Below are 21,923 nucleotides of genomic sequence, written 5' to 3' on the forward strand. Positions count from 1 at the left end.
AAATCTAAAACTATAAAGGATCTGTGATGTCACTCTACTTCAAGCTAACAAATTATGCCACATATATAGATATCTACCTTCATCTCTGTATCTGTCTACCTACTTACCCATCTGTCCTAACAGACACAGAGGAGCTTCAGATCAGGGACCATTTACTCACAGGGAATTTTAGCACCTGTGGTTCCTCATACCCCGGATCCCCACAAGCAGATACACTGCAAACCAGATACTATTGGGCATCTAGTTATGCCAGAGACAAGAACGCCAAATTGTGAGGCTCAGAGCTTCTAGAGGCTCTAGAAGGAGGCTGGCACCCATCGACCCTTCCATAAAGTGAGACAGACTTTGGTTCTGGAATCTAACAAATCCTAAGATTTTAATTACTCTTACAAAGTGAGCAAATGCATTTGCAGGAGATAAGCTTTTTAAATCTCTGGAAAGCAATTTACTATCTTTAACTTCCAATACATAGCTACATTTAATCATCCTTCAACCTAAGTTATTCCAATTTTTTGTTGTTTTATTTGTTTACTTGGCTTTGCTTCTTTTTTGTTGTTGTTAGTTTGTTTGTTGCTTGGAAAGAAAAGCACTGTTCTTTACAAGTTATTAGTAATTTCTGGGTTTTTTATTATCATATTATTATTGTACTGGGGATACATTGTGACATTTACAAAAAAAATTACACTATATCATACTTAAAATTCACCCCTCCATCATTCTCTTTTATCTCCCACACCCCCCATTCCTGGAACAGTTTCAACAGGTCTCATTTTTCCGTTTTCATACATGAGTACTTGTCGGGACAAGCAACTCCTATCTGATAGAGGTTGTTTTGACTTCCCTCTTCCACTGTGGAATAGACCAGGGATGCCTCTCTCTAAATATCTTAAACAAACAAAAATGTCATTTTCTTATTCTTTTACAAAATCGGAAAGCAGGAGGAGGAACAGTTCCTGCAAAAGGGTGGATGGGGGGTGGGGGGAGGGGACTTTATCAGTGGGTTGGGGGAAGATTTGGGGAAAGGATGTGGGAGTGTGAATATAGTACAAATACCGTGTACACATGTATGTAAAAGGAAAAATGATACTTGTTGAAACGATTGAGGAATGGGAGGAGGTAAAGGAGAATGGCAGAGGGGGTGAATTCAAGTATATTTACTCTATTGCAATAACTTTTGTAAATGCTTCAATGTACTCCCACCCAGCACAACAATAAAATAAATATTCGTTTCACTATTCCTGAAGTATAGATGTGTCTGTTCTTTGGCTCCCACCTTTGAACAGGTTTTAACAGCTTACCAATTTCTTCATTAAGAATGTACTATACAAAATCTTTTCAAATGCATTTTTAGCAGTTACCTTTATATCTGTATGAGAGTCATGATTTTACTTACTTGAAAATTACTCCTTACTAAATGCAACAAGAATTGTAGGGTAAGGAGACGTGGGGAAATGAATAAAAAGAGATTGCTGAAATAGGCAGAAAAATCTATGAAGTTTAAAAAATAGAATGGTAATTTGGGTTTGCTGGTGTCTCTCCCTGAAGAGAGTTCTAATAATATAAATTGTAAATAAAGCTACTGAGTAATTAAGAACTTGATTTACCTCAGGCTGACTGCTATTTTTTAGTGTGACAACAGTGTAAAGAAAAACCATGGTGTTCAAGCAACACTGTTGCAAAGCTGTGCTGCTTTGAGTTTAATAGCTGAGGGTGACAGATGTGATAAAGACTTGGAAGAGCAGGTAGGAAGTGCTGTGTTAAGGAAAGCAAAATGGGCAGGATGAAAGGGGAGGACATTCCAGAGCAAAGCTTGTGGTCAACACATCTGCCCTTGAATAATTAGTTGGTTACTAACCTTCATAGCTTTTAACAAGACGTTATCACTGACATCTCTATAGTACAAATAATTACGCTACTTTTCTAAGACATTGCAAATATATCTTAGGCTAGAATCACATCAGGGTGTTTGTTAATAATGCAGGGACTCAGGCCTTGTCTCTAAACTTACTGAGTCAGGGAAATTAAGCCCAGGAATCTCAGTAATGGTGTGGTAGGAAGAGGTCAGTTGAATGCATAGAATTTCCATTTCCACAAAAGTTTGAAAACCACTTCTCTGGTGCTCATCAATTTCTCCTCACCAATGCAATCCTCCTTATAAGATAATGCTTGTTAATGAGAAGCTTCTTGAACATCAAACTATTGCATTATAGAAAAAAAGCAATGAGTTTAGAATAGAAAGAAAATGACACTCTGCCAAATAGGGACCCCCACCAGGATTCATCTTATCCTGACTAATTATATGTACATTATATTTACAATACTCAATTTACAAAGAAATTTCAGTCTCTAACATAGTTTAGGACATTATCCAAAGTAGAGATTTTAGTTTGTTTGTTCATATCATTTACTTTGCAATACTTAAGAGTTATTTTAATCCATGTGGAATCACTTGACACTGATTCTAGACTTAGAGTTTTGGTTTTTTTTTTTTTTTTAAGTCACACATTTGCAAGATACTGATTCAGCATTTTGCCTTGGTTTCATAATTGTTATACCTAGTCTGGATAACTGGAAGAGATACATAGTGGGACATTAAAGTAGCCCTATCTAGTGGAGACAGCATCAGACTGTGAGAAAAGAGATCAAGGTTTCTCTTCTTGGCCCCTCATTCTGATCCTATCAGCCTGCTGTAGCTAGACTTCTGAGTCTTTGTTGCATCATTTGAAAAATCAGATGAATGAGAAGAGTGTTCCTCACTCGGTTATTACACACTGTGGTTATCACTTTTGTTTAACCATGTTTCAATATTCTAGAGCTTCTAGAAATATGTAGCTACTCTTGAATACCTGTGTCTCTGACCTCAGCATCTTGCAGGTACGATGCCATAGTTACATAAGGCCTATCTATACCTCACTAAATTATTATCTAGAATAAACATAAAAGATAGATGGTAGATAGATACATAGATAGATAGATAGATAGATAGATGATAGATAGAGAGATGATAGATAGATAGATGACAGATAGATGGCCCTTGCTATTTGTAGATCCACATTATGTGTGGATTTGCCTACGTGCTAAAATTTAGTAACAACCCCACCACTTCTGGAGTCATTTGCAGACATGCACAGAGCAGCAAAACTTCAAGTACCCACTATGCACATTCTCAGCTAAAGCTGAATGAGCGGATGCTGTCATCTGTCTCCAGTTTCAGCTCTCATATTGGAAACAAATGTCCTATTTATGGCCTGTACAGTGCCACGTTTTTCTCAGCTCTGTGCTCTAGTCCGATGGTTTTGCCGTCTAAAATGCAACCCTAATGCTGCTGAGGTACTGGGTAGCGTCTCTAAGCACAGAAGGTCATGATGTGCCATGTGGAGAAAACACGTGTCAGATAAGCACTGTTCAGTTGGGTGTGACAATGCTGTTGGCCATGAGTTCAAGGTTAATGAAACACACACACACACTAAATAAAATGTCTTTAACCTGAAACATACCTACAGCAAGTATTGATTGATTGATGGAAAAGTTGTCATTAGAGGTTCTCAAGAACTTAATTTTACTAATCCCTAATCCTGACTAATCCAGTGTCCATGGTAACTTGATGGAACATAGCCTGCACAAATGAGAAGTGTGTGTGTGTGTGTTTCTTAAAGCTTCAAAGACTAGAGATATTTATCAACTTGAGACATCTAATTCTCAGAATCTCCTAACTCCTACTCTGTCTATATAGTATCCTAGCTCCTTTCCACTTCTGCTCCTGGCACCATTTCCCAACACAGTTGCTGTGATCCTATAAGAGGAAGTCAGCTTGTATCCCACCATGGCTCAAAACTCTCCAGTGTCTTCTCATCCATTCAGAGCAGAAATCAAAGACCTTACAACATTGCTGTAAGAACCTCATGACTCTTCCAGTCTCTGCTCCCTACTTAACTCTTTCCTTCTACCTTACGACTCTCACTTATTCTCCAAACTCCATTTACCTTGGATTTACAGCTGTTTTCTGAAGACACCCAGCAAGACCACCTGTCTCAGGACTTAGCACTTACTAATGCCTCTGTCTAGAAGATTCTTTCTCTAGATATTCACTCACAGGTTTTTACTAGATAATTCTCTTCTGCAATACCGCCTATCTCAATTTTATATTGCCCTGTTCATTTTGTTTTGCTCTATACACTTGGACTCCCTAACAAAGCATTGTCCAGTATAACTTCTTTCAGTGATGGAAGTATCTAAACCAGTAGCCAAAGGAAGTGATGGAGCAATTAAAATGTGTCCAAGGAGACGGGAAATCCATGCTTAAATCTTATTTAAATTAAATTATTTAAATTTAACTTTGAGTTTCTAAATTAAATTTAAATTCATTTAATCTTAAAATTAATTTTAATTAAACTAGAACTTAAACCAATACTTGTTGCTAATGCTATCATATTGGAAGTCAAAGTTCATTTAGAATTTAATTTTCTTGTGATTGGTCAGAAAAGGGTCAATATTCCTTTTGTTGACATTTGTAATCAATTTCTCCCCAGTGCCAATGGATAAAAAGAACTTCTTTCAATGAACATCAATACTGCCTTGGTAAAAAATCAATTTATATATATATGTATATATATATATATATATATATATATATATATATATATATATATATTATGTGTCTATGTGTGTCCGTACGTATCTATTTATAGGTTTTCTATTTTGTTTCCTTAGTATATTTATATCTGATAGAACTGAATCTTTCAAATCTGTTCTTGAAGATTAACTTAGCTCTTATTCCTTCACATTTGTTCATAAGTTTTAGGATCTGCTTGTTATTACTTTCACCAAAGTAATCACACCAACTTTGAAACAAACCCCTGATTAAATTTTAATTTAGGTTTGTACTAATCAATATCAAGTTTGGAAGAATTGACATTATACAATGTTGAGTCTTCTAATTAACGAGAATTTATATTCCTCGATTTATTTAGGATTTTAATTGATTTAAAGAGCCTTTCATATTTATCTGTGTAGAAGCCTGGGATATTTCATTACATTTATTACCATGTGTTTTAGATTTTGATGCTATCGAAAATAGCATCTTCTTAAAAGGCTATTTTCTGATTGCTTTATTGCTGATGTATGTAAATAAGATTAATCTATGTTAATTAACAGGGTAATCCTAAACAGTAACAATTTACTATAAATTGCTTAGAGTATATTTACTACACCTAGTCATCTACAAACAATGAAATTATAGGTCTTCCTTCCAGTATTTATATTCTATTTCTTTGTTTTGCTTTATGCACTGACTAGGACCTCCAATACTCTGAAGGACAGAGTGATATTAATACTGATAACAGGAGAAACCTTTCTAATATGTCACCATAAACTGCTACATATGGTGTCCATTTTTGTTTTTCATGTTTTGGATTTTGGGGTTTTTTTTTTTTTTGGTGGTTGTGGGGGTAGACCTCAGGACCTCATGGATGCTAGGCAGGCACTGTACTATGCTATAAGTTTTTGGTGGTACTCTTTACCAAATTAATTTTCATGGCTGGTAATTTATTGAGTTCTTTTTTTGGTGGTGAATTTAATCAAACGTATTTTCCATGACTGTTAATTTTTATATGAACTTATGTAAGTAAAGAATTCTAGACTATACGTGAACTTCATGTTTATATTCATTTAAAAAAGTAAATCTTCAAAACTTTCACATGAATCAATCTGACAAATAAACTCTCTTTTTGGGGGACATACTAGGAAACTCTTACTATTAGATATTCTACACAGATACCACCTGTCTAGAAAATCACATTTTAAGTCATTAATATTTAACTAATTTTTAAAGCTGTATGTTCCTTTTTAACAGAACAATGTTCTGCTTAATCATGTCATAAATTAGATCAACTTTCTACTTATCTCATTTTAATTTGTGTACTTAATGCCTTCATGCAAATTTAGCTATTAAACAAAAGTTGGTTAACTTACCGGTCATATTGCAATAGAGGAGAAATGGCCCCAGAGGACCACTTCCATCTGAATCTACGTAGTAAAACCCTGAAGTATTTCCTCTATGTTTATAGGCTTCACATGACTGCTCATAGATAGCTGTAAAAAAGTAGAAAAAAGATATTCAACTTTTTCTTGTTGTTCCTAAATGAAATGGTATGAAACAAAAATCTTAAATTTTAATTTGGGCACAATATACTTCGTCTTAAAAGTTAGTAAGCACATCACTAACCAAGAGAAAAAGTAAAACTTAAACCTTAAAACAAAATTCATTCTTCTTTTCTTTTCAAATTAATATGAGTGAAAATGGTAAAACAGAGGAAAAAAGAATAATGAGTCTGTTTTGTGACTATTTTTATCATTAATGGAAAATGAGATCAAAATGAAAATTGAGCTTATTTTTTACATTAGGAAGAACAAGGAAAGAAAAGGCAAGTGTTTAAATGTTAAAACCCTTGTAAGTATAATGTGATATCTTATGACATTCATTTTGCAGTTTCTAATTCTACTATACATTGTAATAACCTAACATCTGAAGCACAATAGTGTAACCTCCTTAAATAATCTGCTACTCTTATCCAATAATTATGCAGCAGAAACATTTTAAATAATGTTTGAACTACACTCCTTTTTCATATAAAATTAACTATAGGTAAATGCTTTCCTTCACAAGACTCCTCATCAATAATTTTAAAATAATTTACAAAAGCAAATTTCTTTAGTGCTCTGTAATGACCCTTTAATATAATTAAAATTCAAAGCAGAAGAAATATTTATATGGAGTCGCCTGTAAGTGATCTCAATGTGTTTTGCTCCATAATGGAATGTTTTTTATTATACAAGTATATATTTGCCATACATAAGGTTTGATATTAGCATCTGTATAGTCCACACTTCTCACTGAATGCTTGGCCAAATGAACCTGTAACTTCCATTAAGCCTTTTATTCTGTGAAATTTGAAATAAACAACCCCCCAGGTATCTTCCACTGAATTTAAGTTTTTGAAAATTACGTTAATGAATGTTTAGGCAACATGAAACATTTGTGGCTAATTTGTTCAATGTTACAAAAATTTCAAATAATCACAGAAATGTGCTTCTCCCACTTCTCTAGAATCTGATGGTTTTATTTCATTGTTATTATATATTACATAGATGGAAATATAAGCATGGATTGTTTTCCAGTTACATTTGCATTTTGTGTACTGAAGTGGTCACATAAATTGGTTAGTTTATTAATTTCTATAAGCTCACACATCTGTCCATAAGAGGTTGGCAGAATATACACACAACTCTGGGATGGAGATGAACACTAAAACGGACTCATGATTGGATGACCTTTCTTTTGCCTTCTGTGTTTTGTTGATTTTCATAACATGACTGTTCAATGTATTATTTCCTAACAGAACTGCTTTTTTTCCAGACAGGGTCTCATTATATAGCCCAAGTTGGCCTGGAACCCACAATCCTCCTGCCTTAGACCCCCAAGTACTAGGATTCTAAAAAAATTTTTTAAAAAGACTGTCTCTACCTCTCCATTATAACCAGGTCTGCCATTCTGGCCTCATTTCTCACAATGTTATTGGAAAAAAAAAAAAAACTTTATCTCCATTTGGACAACCCACTCAAGAACCTAATAAATCCAGTATTGAATAAGCTGCCAGCCATGAATCAAAATACTTTTTTATTTATTATCCAGTTTTTTTCCTCTGAGTTGTTTGTGTTTATATTTAGTTTTGTCATTGGCAATAATTAAAAATGAATAGCCAATTAAAATACATTTAAGAGCTTTCAGGTTTGAATTAGTTATTATAATGAGGATAGTAGAGGATATGAAGATTAAAATATGCTGTCCCTCCACCAGCTGGGTGACATGAGTTGAGTAATTTGGCCTCTGGTAACAGACTTTAGCAGCAGCAAACACTCTTTGTAGAATCTCCCAAGATTTTCCAATCCAGACAACTGGTACCTAGTAACGACTGGCTGCCAAGATGAGGCCGCACAATTCTCTAGGCTTTCTCCTCTCCAGCCCCAAACTGGGGATTCTCAGGGTCCTCTGTGGGGATGTGGGGGTGGGTTAAGGCTAGGAGCCCAGGATTCCAACCTCTACTCTGAGAGGAACACAAAGCAATGTGCAATGTCGTAGACCTAGGTTGGTGAGTCTGGTGACTCTGCATTTAACCCTTGTGCCTTAAGCCAAGGCTAAATAAGATAGTAGTAGAATTAAGTTGCTCAGAAATCGAATAATAAAATGGAAAAGTGGGTGGGGGAGATGGGCATTTTGGTTACCCCATTACATGTACTGAACAAGTAGACAATAAAATGACATAAGTCTTATAACATGTGTAAGCTTTTCATCAGAAACAACACATGATTTATAATATAGGAAAGGGAATTGTTTATGCTCCTAGGCTCTGAATCATCCTCACTGTGCCTCCATGATTTAAGTAGCCTTGGGAAAATTTATTAGTACCTCTCTAATTACTTTATATGTTAACTAGAGATATTAATAGTACCCCCCCCCCACACACACACAGTAAGACAGTCACCAGAATCAATACCTGGCATTCAGAAAGTACTCAAGAAAACTGTTATGATTAATATAATAATTACCTACCATACTAATCTCCATCACCCTCAGTAAACAAGAGAACTTTAATGTTATCTAAGACTATAGACTGAACGCTTGTGTCCCTCCAGAAATTCACATGCTGAAACTGAATTCCCAGTGTGATGGTATTTGGAGATAGGGCCTTGGGAAGTGATTAGGTCATGAAGGTGGAGATAGTACCCCAGAGATTTCCCTCACTCCTGGCATTGTCAAGATAGAGGAAGAAGGTGGCAGTCTATGAACCAGACATCAATGGCCCCATGACCTTGGATATCCAGACATCAAACTGTGAAAAACAGATTTCTGTTGTTTCTAAGCCACACTGGCTATGGTACTTTCTTATAAATGCCCAAATGGACTAAGACATCTGGTCTCCATGGACATTTGTAGCCCCACACCACAAGCCACTCCACTGTAGTCCATCCAGTACTGTTCTGAGAATCTCTTCATTCACTCGTACTAATAGTAAAGAGTTGGTGACTGGTCATGTTTCCACTTATACTGTGCCTCCTAAGAGTTAAACCCTGGCCCAATTCAAGTTCTGGAACAAGTTGGTCATGCAGTCTACATTTTATTTTATTTTTGTCCCTAGTTTTCTTTTGTTTTTGGTACATGTTTTCCTTTTGCCAGCTCTGCCCACCTTTTTCTTCCTTGTTTTATATTATGTATTTCTGTAAGGTACCTTGACTACTTTATAAAAAGATAGCTATATATATAAAATGAGGTGTGGGATAAAAACAAACTAGAAACCTACAGGATGCTAAATTTCAGGGTTGTACAGTGGAACACAAGGTCACACAGACACACACATAGACAGCAACAGAAAGGTGAAAAAGAAGGCATGCTCAGCTTACAGCTGTGGCAGGTTGCTCCCGTGTAGCCAGTGTTTGTGCAGTTACAGTGAAAGGTGCTCCAGGACTGGGAGCACTCACCACCGTGCTCACAATAGTTGGGCAAACACCTGAAAGAGGAAAAGAAACAACTCCCATTTGTCATTTTTAGTATTGCAAAATACTGATTATTTACACACATGGTTATTCAGTCTGGCACTAAGGTGATCACAGAACTAAACCTTAGGCCATTAAATGCACTTAATTTCAGCCAATTCTCAGTTAGCAATGACTGCTTAATCTTCAACGTGTCTCACTACATCAGAGCCTTTTATTTTCCTTACGTGACATACTAAGAATTCAATATGTAGTCAGAGATATCAGTGGCTTACATAAACTAACATTTTATCACATTGAATTCATCACACTAAATTACAACATTGTTGGAATAAAGAAAGGGGAAAGAAAGAAGAAAATGGGATGGAAGAATATCTTTATTCACCTGGCTTATGTATCCAGGAATATAGAAGCACGTATGGTACAGACTCATGAATTCCCAGCTGTGCTGGGGTGCTCTAGAGTGCTGAATCGAACTCAAGGGGGGGGCTCCCAGGTCATTTTAAAATTTCAAGAGAAATAATCAGCATCTGTCAAACACAGTATGACTTACTAGCTTGCGGTAGCTCAGGTTCAACATGAGATCATAATACATTCCTTTTAATCACAACCTGTCTTTGAGAAGCAGGATTTTTAATAACTGATTTTTCAAAAGTGAGTACCATGAGAAATTAACATAGAACAAAAATGAGTGTGGCACTGTCTGATCTGATTCCAAGTTTTAAATAGTTGTGCTGTGCCCAACAGGTATATAATCCAATTACTAAGTAACTGTGTTTAATTTAAAGTTAAAATTATGGTTTCTCAAATTATATGTATCATGTTTTCTCTTTTAAGAACAATTTATTGTATATATTTATGGTAAAAAACAAGACGTTTAGGGATAAATACCCTAATAAACATTTATTATAGTGGAGCAAATTAACATGTCAGTCACCTTACATAGCCAATTACCCAATAATTGTTTGTTTTAGGGGCAAAAAGACAGCTTAAATCTCCTCATTTGTATGAACCTCAACTACAGTACCATTTTGTGAGCCATGGTCCTCATGAGGCACCTTAGTTCTTTAGATTTCTATCGTTTTTTCAAAGGGCCATAAGTTGTAGGACATAAACACACAAGTCATTTGGACTTAAACCACTTTTTAAATCAAAGTGTTATTTGTATCTTTTGATTAGGGGCACAGTGAAAAATTTCTGAGACGCATAAAGCACCATGTAAGAAAAAGTTGGGGACCTTCTGCTTTCAGCTCACACATCCCCTTCGGCTTGGCCAAATGTTAAAGAGATTTCTTGCTAACTTTGGGCTCCTGACCTCCCTTGCCTTAGAGCATTTACTTTAGAAAACTTTCTACTGTGAATTATTTCTTTGCCCAGTCCATGAGAGGATGGGAAACTACTTCCCAGGAACACCAATCACATAACAGACATGGCCTCACAGCACTGGCATTGTTTGTCAGTTACTAAGAAATAAATCCTTATTAAGTTGTTTCGACCTACACCACTTTCTAAATGAAAGTGTCAAGGATATCATTTGACTTAAAGTTATCATAAAAAAAATTAAAATAACACAGAGAGGCAAAGCACCATGAACAAAGAGGTTTGGGAAGTTCTGGCATGGTACTGACTCAAGTGGTCATACCAGATTATTTCTGCCTTTTAGAATTTAGAATGAATAATACATTAAGACCAAGGCTTTCAATGAGCTCATTCATTTTAAATTAAAAAGCAAATAAACTACAAAACCTGCCAAGAATATATTCACGATGGAGTTTTTTGCCACCCTCTTTAATAAAACTAAGAATGAGAACTTCATGTTTCATTTTTATGATTTTTTCTAAATGTAAATGAAAATAATGTTATTGATTTTTCCTTGTGAAAAAAATAGATGTTCACTATACTGAGAGCAAACAATCTGAAAAACAAGAAGAAAGAGAACATATTCTCTCACTATCTAGAAATTACCACTGTAAGCCATCAAAAGTAATGCTACTTTACAGTCTTCTTATTAAGATCCCCCCCAAAAAATACTGGGCATATTTCTATGTCCATTAATTTTACATATATTTTAGCATTTTAATAGATTTGCAGGAATCCATTCAAAGACTATATCATAATTTATTTAATTTTTAAGCATTTAAGCCAATAGCAATCTAGAAAAAGAAGATTTTTAAATGCTAAAATTGTAGCCATCCTAGTTGATTATCACATCAGAAAAAAAAGAGACCTCAAACCTTTAAAAGAAAAAAAAGGAGCAAATATAAATGGCTTGTCTAAAATCCAAAAGAATGAATCTTTAATTGATGTGAAACACATGCTTTTGACTTGCTTCTAAAAGACTGACTAAATCAGTTTTTCTTGATTCTTTCTAGTCAGGCTAGACTTCACATTTCTAAATAAAATGTGAAAGACTGAATTGTGAATTTTATTTAAATTTATTAGATGCTAACGTTTGACTGCTAGCAACTTACAGCAATTCACACGAGCACAGGGAAACACGTGTTCTCACCAAATGTTCTATTTATTGTATTTTACACTTTCCCCTTGCTACTTATTCCAATAGAGCAAGACAATCCGTCAACCCATTTTCTCCAACTTCTAAGTCTTTCTTGTAGCATTTCCATCATTTTGATTGCTTGTGACTTGAACAAATATATCCATCAATATACCCAAATCTGAAGTGGCTGGAGAAATTTGGGTTGATTTAGCCTAATTCTCCCAACAGTTACAATTTAAATTTCAAGACTTGCATAATGTAAAGTTTGATCAAATTAATGATATTGAAGTAAAATCCATATAACATGATGACGTTTAGGGAAATTAAACAATACTAGTTACTTTATAGGCCCTAGGATAATAGTGAGCACCAGAATTCAAATCTCATATCTTTGTTCAAAATTATAATTGACAAGAACTATCCCCTCCCTCCACCTATTCCCGATGCCACCTCTCCCCAAAAAGCCACACTTTCAGTACGACAGGAGGTAGCATCACACCATGATCTTCAAGTCAATGGACTAAACCCCAAGGTGTGTGAGGGAGGAAGAACAAGAGCAGGCTTGCAGGGCTCTGTGGAGAAGAGGACAAGAAGAGTAGAGGACTGAGGGTAGAGAATCTAGCCTGGAACAAGCACAAGGATGGGCTTGGACTAAAGATGGTTGGATGAAGGACTTTGCCCAAGTCCAAGGACCAGGCAGTGAAATGAATTTGAACAGCATCAGCATAAAAGCCAGGGCCAGGAGGTAAGTGCTGGGCCTGTGTGGTCACTGCAGTGGACATCATCACACAGCAGGCTCCTGTCATTTGAGACCGATTGCATACCACAGCCTCTGCCTTACTACACTCAGGGAATAGCAGGTGATACCAGTGGCTAGTGACCTTCTCCAGTCGATATTCTTTAAAAACTTGATATCAAAAGTTATACTTAACAGTTTTCACATGGTAAGTGGATTAATTCCAAGCAACTTAATCAGCATTTATGGCCTAATGCCTGTCATCCCTGCTCCAGTTCCAGACATAGGGATAGGAACAGCAGATGCTCCTGTAGTTCTTCCCTCACCCCTCAGTCACTGGCGTCCCTGGACTTAGGACCAGCCCCCTTCCTGCATGTCCACAGACCAAGCAGACAGCTTCTCCATGAGTGAGTGTACATGAGCGACTGTGTGCAAGGAAGGCATAAGTGTAAGGAACATGGGAACCACCTTATGAGCGTGTGTCAGGAGGTTGTAGATATGCATATGTACACATGTGTAAGTATGCATGAGGAGCTGTGTAAATGCATGTAAGGATTACGTGTGAGTGTGTGAGGGGTTCTGGGAACACGAGTTAGAGACTGCATGCAATGACTACATTCAAGTATATGTGAACAGCCACACAAGGGTGAGTGAGCACATGTGTGTTTGCATGTACACCTTAAAGTTAGTTACAATTAAAAAGAAAACACTACATTGTTGAAGTTCCTGACAGATTTCTAATGTTTTTAACGTTATTTCTTGCTTTTAATTATAATTTATTAAGCCATTAATTGATACATTTATTATGCATGGGTGAAATATTAACCACCATAAATGCTAACTCGTACCCAGGCAGGGCTGCCAGGCAGGGTGACCAGACATTTCAGGGGACTTTGCTGGTTTGGGGGCAAGGTTCTGCCTTTATCTATTCACATCATCTTAGCAATCTAACCTTTCTGTGAGTCTGTTTCCATATTTCTAAGAAACAAATACTATTAAGGATGGGTTCTAAGGATTTCGTGAGGATTGATTTAAATACTCATTCAGTCCTCAGTGTAGCACCTGGTCTAGGGATTTTTAAAAATATGTAATATACATGACATCCCTTTGAACTCAGTAATTAAAATTAGCAGCTTTGATTAAAAAGTGTGGCTATTAAGATTATTTTATACAGTTGCCCAGTCTACTGAGTTTCTAGGGTTTTTTTGTTTTGTTTTGTTTTTTTGGCAATACTGGGGTTTTGAATGAGGGCACCAGCAAAGTAAGCACTCTACTGCTTGAGCCATGCCCCCAGCCCTTTCTGCTTTAACTGCGAAGTCACTGGAGTGGACATCATCACACAGCAGGCTTGTGCCTGATGTGAGACCTCAGATAAGTCTTTTGGTTTTTGCTCAGGGCCAGCCTTAGACTGAAGCCTAGCTTAGCCTCTGAATAGCTGAGATTACAGACGTGCACCTGTAATATTCTTAACATGTACCCATAGTATTCTTAGTTATTATTTTTAAAGTTGTTTATTCTATAATTAACTCCCAAATCTTGTCTTGCTGTGTCCTGTATTGATGTTCCTACTGAGCTTCTGGGGTCATCCCTGACCCTGATCAATACAAAGGCTCCTACCATTTCCAGGGGAGTACCCCCACCCCATCATGTTCCTACAGAGAAGATGGTAATGGGTTATGAAAGGCGCACATTGGAATAGCACTAAATAAGTTCCATGACCTCTGGAAATATTACTTAACTGACAAGACAGCAAAAGCCAGATTGAAAATAGACCACATAGGCCTCTGATTTATTATACCTGATGATTAATGTGACAGTTTGGTACCCTATTGAATTTAGTGACATTCTGAGACATTCATACCCATCTAAAATTATAGCAGCATCAACATTATCTTTTGAGAACTGGTGCCATGTGTGCATATAATTAATGTGGTCACATCTCTTGTATCTAAATTTTATCATTTGAGATACATTACATAAGGCATTAGCTGTCTGTATTTTTCTTATTTCTGATGTAAATGCAACCGTTTCCTGTGCAACATGTGATAGGAAGAAAATAAATGTTCATTTTATATATAAAGTTTAATCTTCTATCAAAAGTTTGAATAGGTCAAAATGCAGAAGTGAGATTGTCCTTACCTGTCTGAGATGCCACATGAGTCTATCTGAAGGTCACTGAAGTTCCCAAGGGACCCCTGCTGGACAGCAATCAGATCTACCACTTTGTTGTTGATGGATATAAGTCTCATGCATCCCTGAAATCCACCCAGTGGGCTTTTACAGTTGGATCCAAAGCTTTTGTCAGGACAACCTGATAAAACCAAACCAAGCAAAACTAAGTATGCTAGAATGCATTGAGTTTTGGCATCATAGAAGAATTCACTAAGCAAAAATAAAAGAAATGGATGTTTGATTACCTCCTGTATTTTTTGTTATTTTTATTTTATTTTGGTCTTTTTTTTTTTTTTGCATAAGTCACAGATAAGATCATTCCAGAAATTTAAGGGGTTTTTGAAAAAATTAAAGTTAAGAGCAAAATTTCATATTCTTATTAATTTCTTTCTCTTTTCAGTTGCTCTTTTTATGATTTTTTTCATTTCTTATTTATCATACATGAAAAATAAGAGGGGATTTCATTGTGATAATTCCACATATGGGTCTAGTGTACCTTACCAAATACCTGATGTTATATTCCCATTCCCCCGTCTTCTGTATTAAAAGAGAGAAATAAACCCACTGCAGTGATTACTAGTTTGATCTAAATTATAAACTGTAAATTCATACAAAGTGATTTTTTAATTTCTGTAGGATTCTTAGGAAGTCACTAGTGTTATAATAATTATGTGCAACTATACTAATTTGATCCAAATTTAAAATTGTACATATTACCTCTAAAACCTTAAACATGCCAGCCAGCAGTATTAAACTTTATTTAACTGAAACACAGGAGCTTAATCTTTAATAGTGGAAAACTGAGAACAGAAAGGATGGAAATGTGTACAAGAGGTAAGAAAAGATACTAATGATGAAATGCTTTTGCATTTCACGATGACTATCTGAAAAAAGAAACATCTTCACTTGGAATAAAATTACCAGCTATCTATCTAATTAACTGCTTTATTTCCCTATGCATGTAAGAGCCACATATACATGCATTGGATAAATACAAACAGCTACATGCCACAAACGTTTCACTGTTTGAATTTGCTTATTATTTGCCTCATAAAAGAATGTTCCCTTTCTATTGATTTTTTGCTAACATTAAAGACTTGTCCTAATTATTTAAGTAACAAAGAAATATAATGTTAACCAATATTGTTTGAGTTTAATGATGTTCTAAATGTTTATCCAAGTGAAATAAATAATTTTATGGAGTCTGAACACATACATTATTCTTACATATTTTCCATTAATCTTTCTTTGCTGTTATGGTTGTCAACCACTATTACAATTTCAAAGAATAATAAATGAATCAGCAACTTCTCAATTCCTGAATGGTAGTTTTCTACCTGGGAATTTCCATTACAATTAAATATTTGGCTGAAGATTTTTTTTCCCCTTATTGATTTGTTTTCCGAACAAAATACATTTACTTCGAAAGTAAAGGGCAGTGTTATTTAAAACTATTAGCAGGCACATTAAAATATATATTTAATACATCAAGAAAAAGCAATTGAAGCATGTTGAGTATTAGTTTGTTGCACACAATAATGCATACAGTTCCAGTGCTTAAAATTCTTCTGTATTATAATACATGGTCACTATGATCTCTATATGTTTTCAATATTGACCAGTTAAGAATGATCAGATAAAATTGAAAGATAGTTCAAAATATTATTGAACAACTACAATATGCCAGAAATAGAAAGAGCTCTGCTAATCTCCTTCACTCCAGGTAGTGTTGCCTGACATAGCTCAAACTATTTCAGAAAAAAATGAATCGTGCAGCATGCCCACAGGAAATAAAACTAAACAAACTCAAGGTCACAAAGAAAGGTCATGAAACTGTACAGTGAGTCCAGGATCAGATCAAGAGGCACTTCATATTCCTAACTACGATGTTCAATAAGCAAGAAATTCTAAGAACAAAGAAGGGTTCAACCAGGTTAGTCTCATTAGTCTTTGAAGAGGCAGCCACAAGTTAATGTAATGCAACACAAGAGAGAAGTTCAGCCATGAACCCATGTGAGCTTAAAATTCTAAAATAGGAAGATTTCTGGAGAATATTTAATGCTGAATTAATAGATGGATCCATTACCAGAGGCAGTCAGCATGTTAAACACCTCTGAGGATGACAGATAAATTATCACTGTATGTGTCACTGTACCAGAAGTAAGATGCCATGTTAGATTTCATGGTGGTGTAGCTGGCCATTGGATGGAAAATGCTTGCTTTACACAAGGAGGAGGAGTGTGAGAATTCTGCACACAGTTTAGTATCCTCAACTTGTGTTGCACATAGCACCAAGATGCCATGGGGAATTTACAGCAAGTAGACACTCAACTATCCTCCAGCTGGAGAACCCAGAGTTAAAATTTGTAAGTCATAAATGATAAAATGTGGCACAATGTACCACAATGCAGTCTGACTTTTTGAAAAGCACAATTTGAGGAGGAAAAAAAAGTACAAGATGATAGATGAATAATGAAAGTTTCACGTGGCATACAGTGTGATGCCGGTTCAAGAGCAGCCTTCTTCCCCCCAACAGGACAGTCATTCTGAAGATGGTGAAGAGTGAAGCCAGAACCGAGGCTGTTGCAGCAGAGCAATCCTTTGCAGTGAACCAATCCTTTGAGTGCAATCCTTTGCAACCAGGTTAGAATGACCTATTCTGATAAGATAGCTGGAAACTAGCAGTTGAATTCAAAGAGAAGTCAAGGAGAACGGATAGGAAGTGTCTTAGAACATGAGTTTTTTTTTTTTTTACTTGAAGATAAACTGGGTGAAGCATTGTCCACCTAAAACCCACCTCTGTCAAGATAAAACAGATCTCAGTGATAAAAGAAACTTTTACCTACACAGAAAAAAAAGTTTTCTATGGTGATCGACTGTTACAGATTTCTCAGGACTTGCAGAGACATACAGGACTTTCAGCTAAAATTCAGAAGAGTTGGTCACCCCACTGCCAGTTGCACCCAACCAATCATGGCCTTAGGGAACACCACCTCAGCCCTCCTCCAAACATGCCTTTACCCATGGTCCCAGGAGGCCTCAGAGGAAAAGATGCTGGACCCACTAGGAACCCTCTATCTTGAATGCCCCAGAATCTGGAATTTCTAGACCAAAATCCCTAATGAGCAGGACTTCAGGAAGGACAGACCTTCTCAACCTGGCTCTGGAGGCACAAGGCTGGTCCCAGCCCTGGAAATGGTATGCTGCCTCAGAAGGGGAATTTTATTGAGGAATCTTCTACAGTATATCTTTTAGGAATATTGTAAATAGATGTGAAATTATAAAGAACAGAAATGGAGGAATAAAGTCCAGATTCAGGAAAGTGCTCATCTGGGGAGATCAAAGTATATGACTCCACAAGGACAAGCGTGTATATACTTTCTATGCAGAGGTATGCGTGTGAAGATGTGTACTTTTAAAACGTTATTAGTGTTCCTTAAACTGTGCAGATGGCATAAGATGTCAACAAAAAGAAAACTTGATATGAAGCATACAGGAAATCTCTGTATGCCTTTGCAACTTTCCAATAAATATTAAACTCAAAATATTTTTAGGATAATATAGAGAATAACATGTATATCATAACAAAAAGAAAAATTCCACAGCTATGTGGTATATTTTACTATAAAATATAGTAGTGTGAATGAAATCTATCACTAAAGAAAAAAATCTCTGCATAAAATAGCTAAGTATTGCTAAATCTGAACATGAAGGATATAAAATACTTCAAGAATAATGATTCTATTTTTATGATTTATAAACACTTTTATCCCAGTCTTCTATTTTTTATTTTTTGTCACTTAACAATATGCCTGTATTTATTTATTTATTTATTTATTTATTTGCTTATCTCTTTTAGTGCTTCTAAATCTTTTCCTTTGAAACGAAAGCTCTTGTTTAAGTAGTTCTATATATCTCAGTATTGATTAAAAGAATGTGTTCTTATGGAATAGCCATAAAAATCCATCGTATGTTCTGAAACAACCTGGCTGAGAAATGAACAAGTCTTAGTAAAGGAAGCAATTGTTTCTTTTAAGATTGTGGCCTGTTGATGCCTTCATCGTACTGGATTATGAAGGATTTTTGGTTGTCATTCATTCATTTGCTTATAAATTCTGCTGAACTGATTCATGGGCTATGTACTTAATAATTCTTAGGAAATAATTTGTGTTTTATAGTTGGATAATGAAGACTGGGCTACTTGCCTGCAATTTTAAAATGAGTCTAGGCAGAAACAACTATTATATCATAATGTAATGATGACAAAACAATGATAGTATAAAAAATGCCATGTCTTGGCTAGAAGTAAGTTTTACTACTAACAGTTTTGAAACTGCATTTCTAATGGCAAAGAACATTTTGTCTTAAATTTCCAGTGATAAAGATTCATTTCCCGTTTCCAAGTTTCCTTTTCCAAGCTTTCAGTTCAATCAAACATTCACCAGGCAGGGAAAAAATGCTTCATTTGTTCTCATTCTCCAAGGAAGATGGCCTGACATTGAAGGTAGACGTCTGGCAGTCATCAGATGTATCAGTATTTTATCGCTCAACAGAGAAGAGGTTTCTATGGATAATTAAGTTAAATTATTTGTCCACTGGTGTAATATTGACCTTCTGCATTGGCTAGTGGGAAAGCAATAAGGAGTGACAGAAGAGCTAAGATGCATGATCAGGAAAACAGTCCAATAAATCATCCCATTAAAATCAGAAAATGACATATAAGCACCATTTAATATTAGGGCAATATAACAAGGTTTAGAGGTTAAGAACTGTAGAAAGTGGCCAATTTAAAATTACAAAAATTGTAAATGTATGTAAGTCTGCTTGGTAGTAATGCATCATACATCAGAATTTGTCATCTTGATCCAATTGATATTTCCATGTGTAAAAAGAGAACTTATTCCTTAATATTGGTACTGGTTAAAGCAAGAGGGCTTCCCCAAGGCATAGGAGTGCTAAATGTAAATATAGTCCAATTGATCATGTGGCCTGACCTCATTTCTTACCTCCAAAATAATAGGTGCCTCCTGAGTAAATCTGTTCAGTCCCCAGAAAAGAAGCAGCAGAGGTCACATGGCCATCCACCACCACACTCAGCAGATTCCTTCTAGCAGACAAGGAGATGGAATGCCACTGTCCATCATTGAATCCAACACCTGGGGGAGAGGAAATGTGTCGAAGAGATTGTTGTCAACATTGAACATTAAGCAGTCAGTTACAAACAGTAATCCACACCTCACTCTACTAAGTACTGACATCTTCAACAGTTCCCCTTATCTGTGGGGGATTTATTCAGTCAGCCAGTGAGTGCCTGATATTTCTTCCTATGCATGCATATCTCTGATAAAGTTCACTTTATAAATTAGTCATGGTAAGACATTAACAATAACAATAATAAAATAAAATAATTACAGCAATATACTGTGATTTCTTTATTTAAAATTTGTGAATTATTTCTGGAATTTTTCCATTTAATATTTTTTCAAAGCATAAGTGACCATAGGTAACTGAAACCATGGAAAGTGAAACTTCAGAATAGGGGGAGAGAGACATTGTTTTAACAAAAGGGAAACAGAAAAGAGAGGGGAATGAGTGGGGTATCAGTCCCTTTATGTGCAAAGTGGTACCTTAATAGCTTCCCTTTCTAGGGATCAATACAGAGAATAAAAGTCCTAACCCTGGATAGTCCTAAATGGTTAAAATCCTTCTATTATTGGGCACAGAATGATTTTCAGCTTTCACACATATAATTTTCTTCTTGAAGGATGGAGTATAGGAAGAGTATAGATATGTCACCAAATCCTAGGTTATACCCTATAAAATGTCTTACCTACCTTTAAACACTTTCGTGTCATCATATTTTATATTCTAACAGAATATTGATCAAACTATATCGATAGCAAGGAATTTGGTTTGCCCTGTGCATGTTTCCTACTGAAGGCAAACAAGGCAACATTCTGCCTTATTGTTCCAACTCTCATGCCGAAAACATGTTTTTTCAAACTTACTGATGATTTTCCTGTTTAAATGGACCTCCAAGCCTAGTGTTAAAGTGTTGTTTAGTGTTCCTAAGTGCAAGAAGGCTGTGATGTGTCCTTTGGAGAAAATATGTGCACTAGATAAGCTTTATTCAGCCATGAATTACAGCAGTTCAATGTCAACGAATCAGCCATATACTGTGTACTTGAAAAGGTGTCTTTCAACAGAAAATAAGGTTACACATTGACTGGTGGAGAAAAATTGTGTAACCAAAGGCTCAGAGGAACTTAACCTTTATTTCCCCTAGGAGTAATGATTCAGTATTCCCTAATTTAGTGTTCTTGGAGACTTCACAGAAAATAACTGTTACAAAGGATGAGTCAACTCTCTATGCATATATGATCATATGTGATTCTAATTTTTTTATATAAATACAGTTGCTATAATGAAAAAGCAAAGTGATCTTAACACCTCTATAAAAACTCCCTAGTCCGTCTTAAGTCAGTCCAAATGTCAAGAATGCATGAGTGGCACAGTCTTTTCATCTTCAAGGAGGCTACTTTATAAGAAGCTTTGAGGTTGAAGTCTAAGCAGAAATGCAGAAGAAAAGCATATTTGTCAGCCAGATTTACATTGCTTGAGTATTTAACCCTACAATTCTGCTGATCGTGTCAGTAAAGAAAGTACCAGCACCCTATTAAACTCAAAGAACCCCTTTTCTGATACTACATGTAATCTCTTTTATTCCTTGGAGTGAGTTTCTACACATGATTTCAGAATGAAAAGGCATCAAAGCTGTGTAAAGTGATCACATTTATTTTGCCCTGGATGTATTCAACCAAACACAAATTCTAGCCAGGTCACATAGAAACTCACCTTTACATCACATCCATAAAGAAAAAAGAAAATCCAAGATCCAAATCTAGTTTGGTGTGTGAATGACGCTGGAAAAGACTTGAAAACTGATACAAAGAATGTAAGTCAGACACA

General features: G+C 35.8%; 1 protein-coding gene across 2 annotated transcripts in view; it reads right to left on the reverse strand.

The window, feature by feature from the left end:
- Nucleotides 1–21,923, reverse strand: part of Cntnap4 (contactin associated protein family member 4) — a 248,895-nt gene that overhangs the window by 64,769 nt on the left and 162,203 nt on the right. For both annotated transcript variants that reach the window (XM_074055621.1, XM_074055620.1), the window contains 4 exons: nucleotides 19,961–20,110; nucleotides 14,922–15,093; nucleotides 9,457–9,563; nucleotides 5,971–6,090 (listed from right to left, as the gene is read on the reverse strand). In XM_074055621.1, coding sequence (XP_073911722.1) covers nucleotides 5,971–6,090; nucleotides 9,457–9,563; nucleotides 14,922–15,093; nucleotides 19,961–20,110 — 549 coding nt within the window. The remainder of the gene's footprint in view (nucleotides 1–5,970; nucleotides 6,091–9,456; nucleotides 9,564–14,921; nucleotides 15,094–19,960; nucleotides 20,111–21,923) is intronic.

This window comes from Castor canadensis, chromosome 15, assembly GCF_047511655.1.
Source record: "Castor canadensis chromosome 15, mCasCan1.hap1v2, whole genome shotgun sequence".
NCBI classification, from domain to species: domain Eukaryota; kingdom Metazoa; phylum Chordata; class Mammalia; order Rodentia; family Castoridae; genus Castor; species Castor canadensis.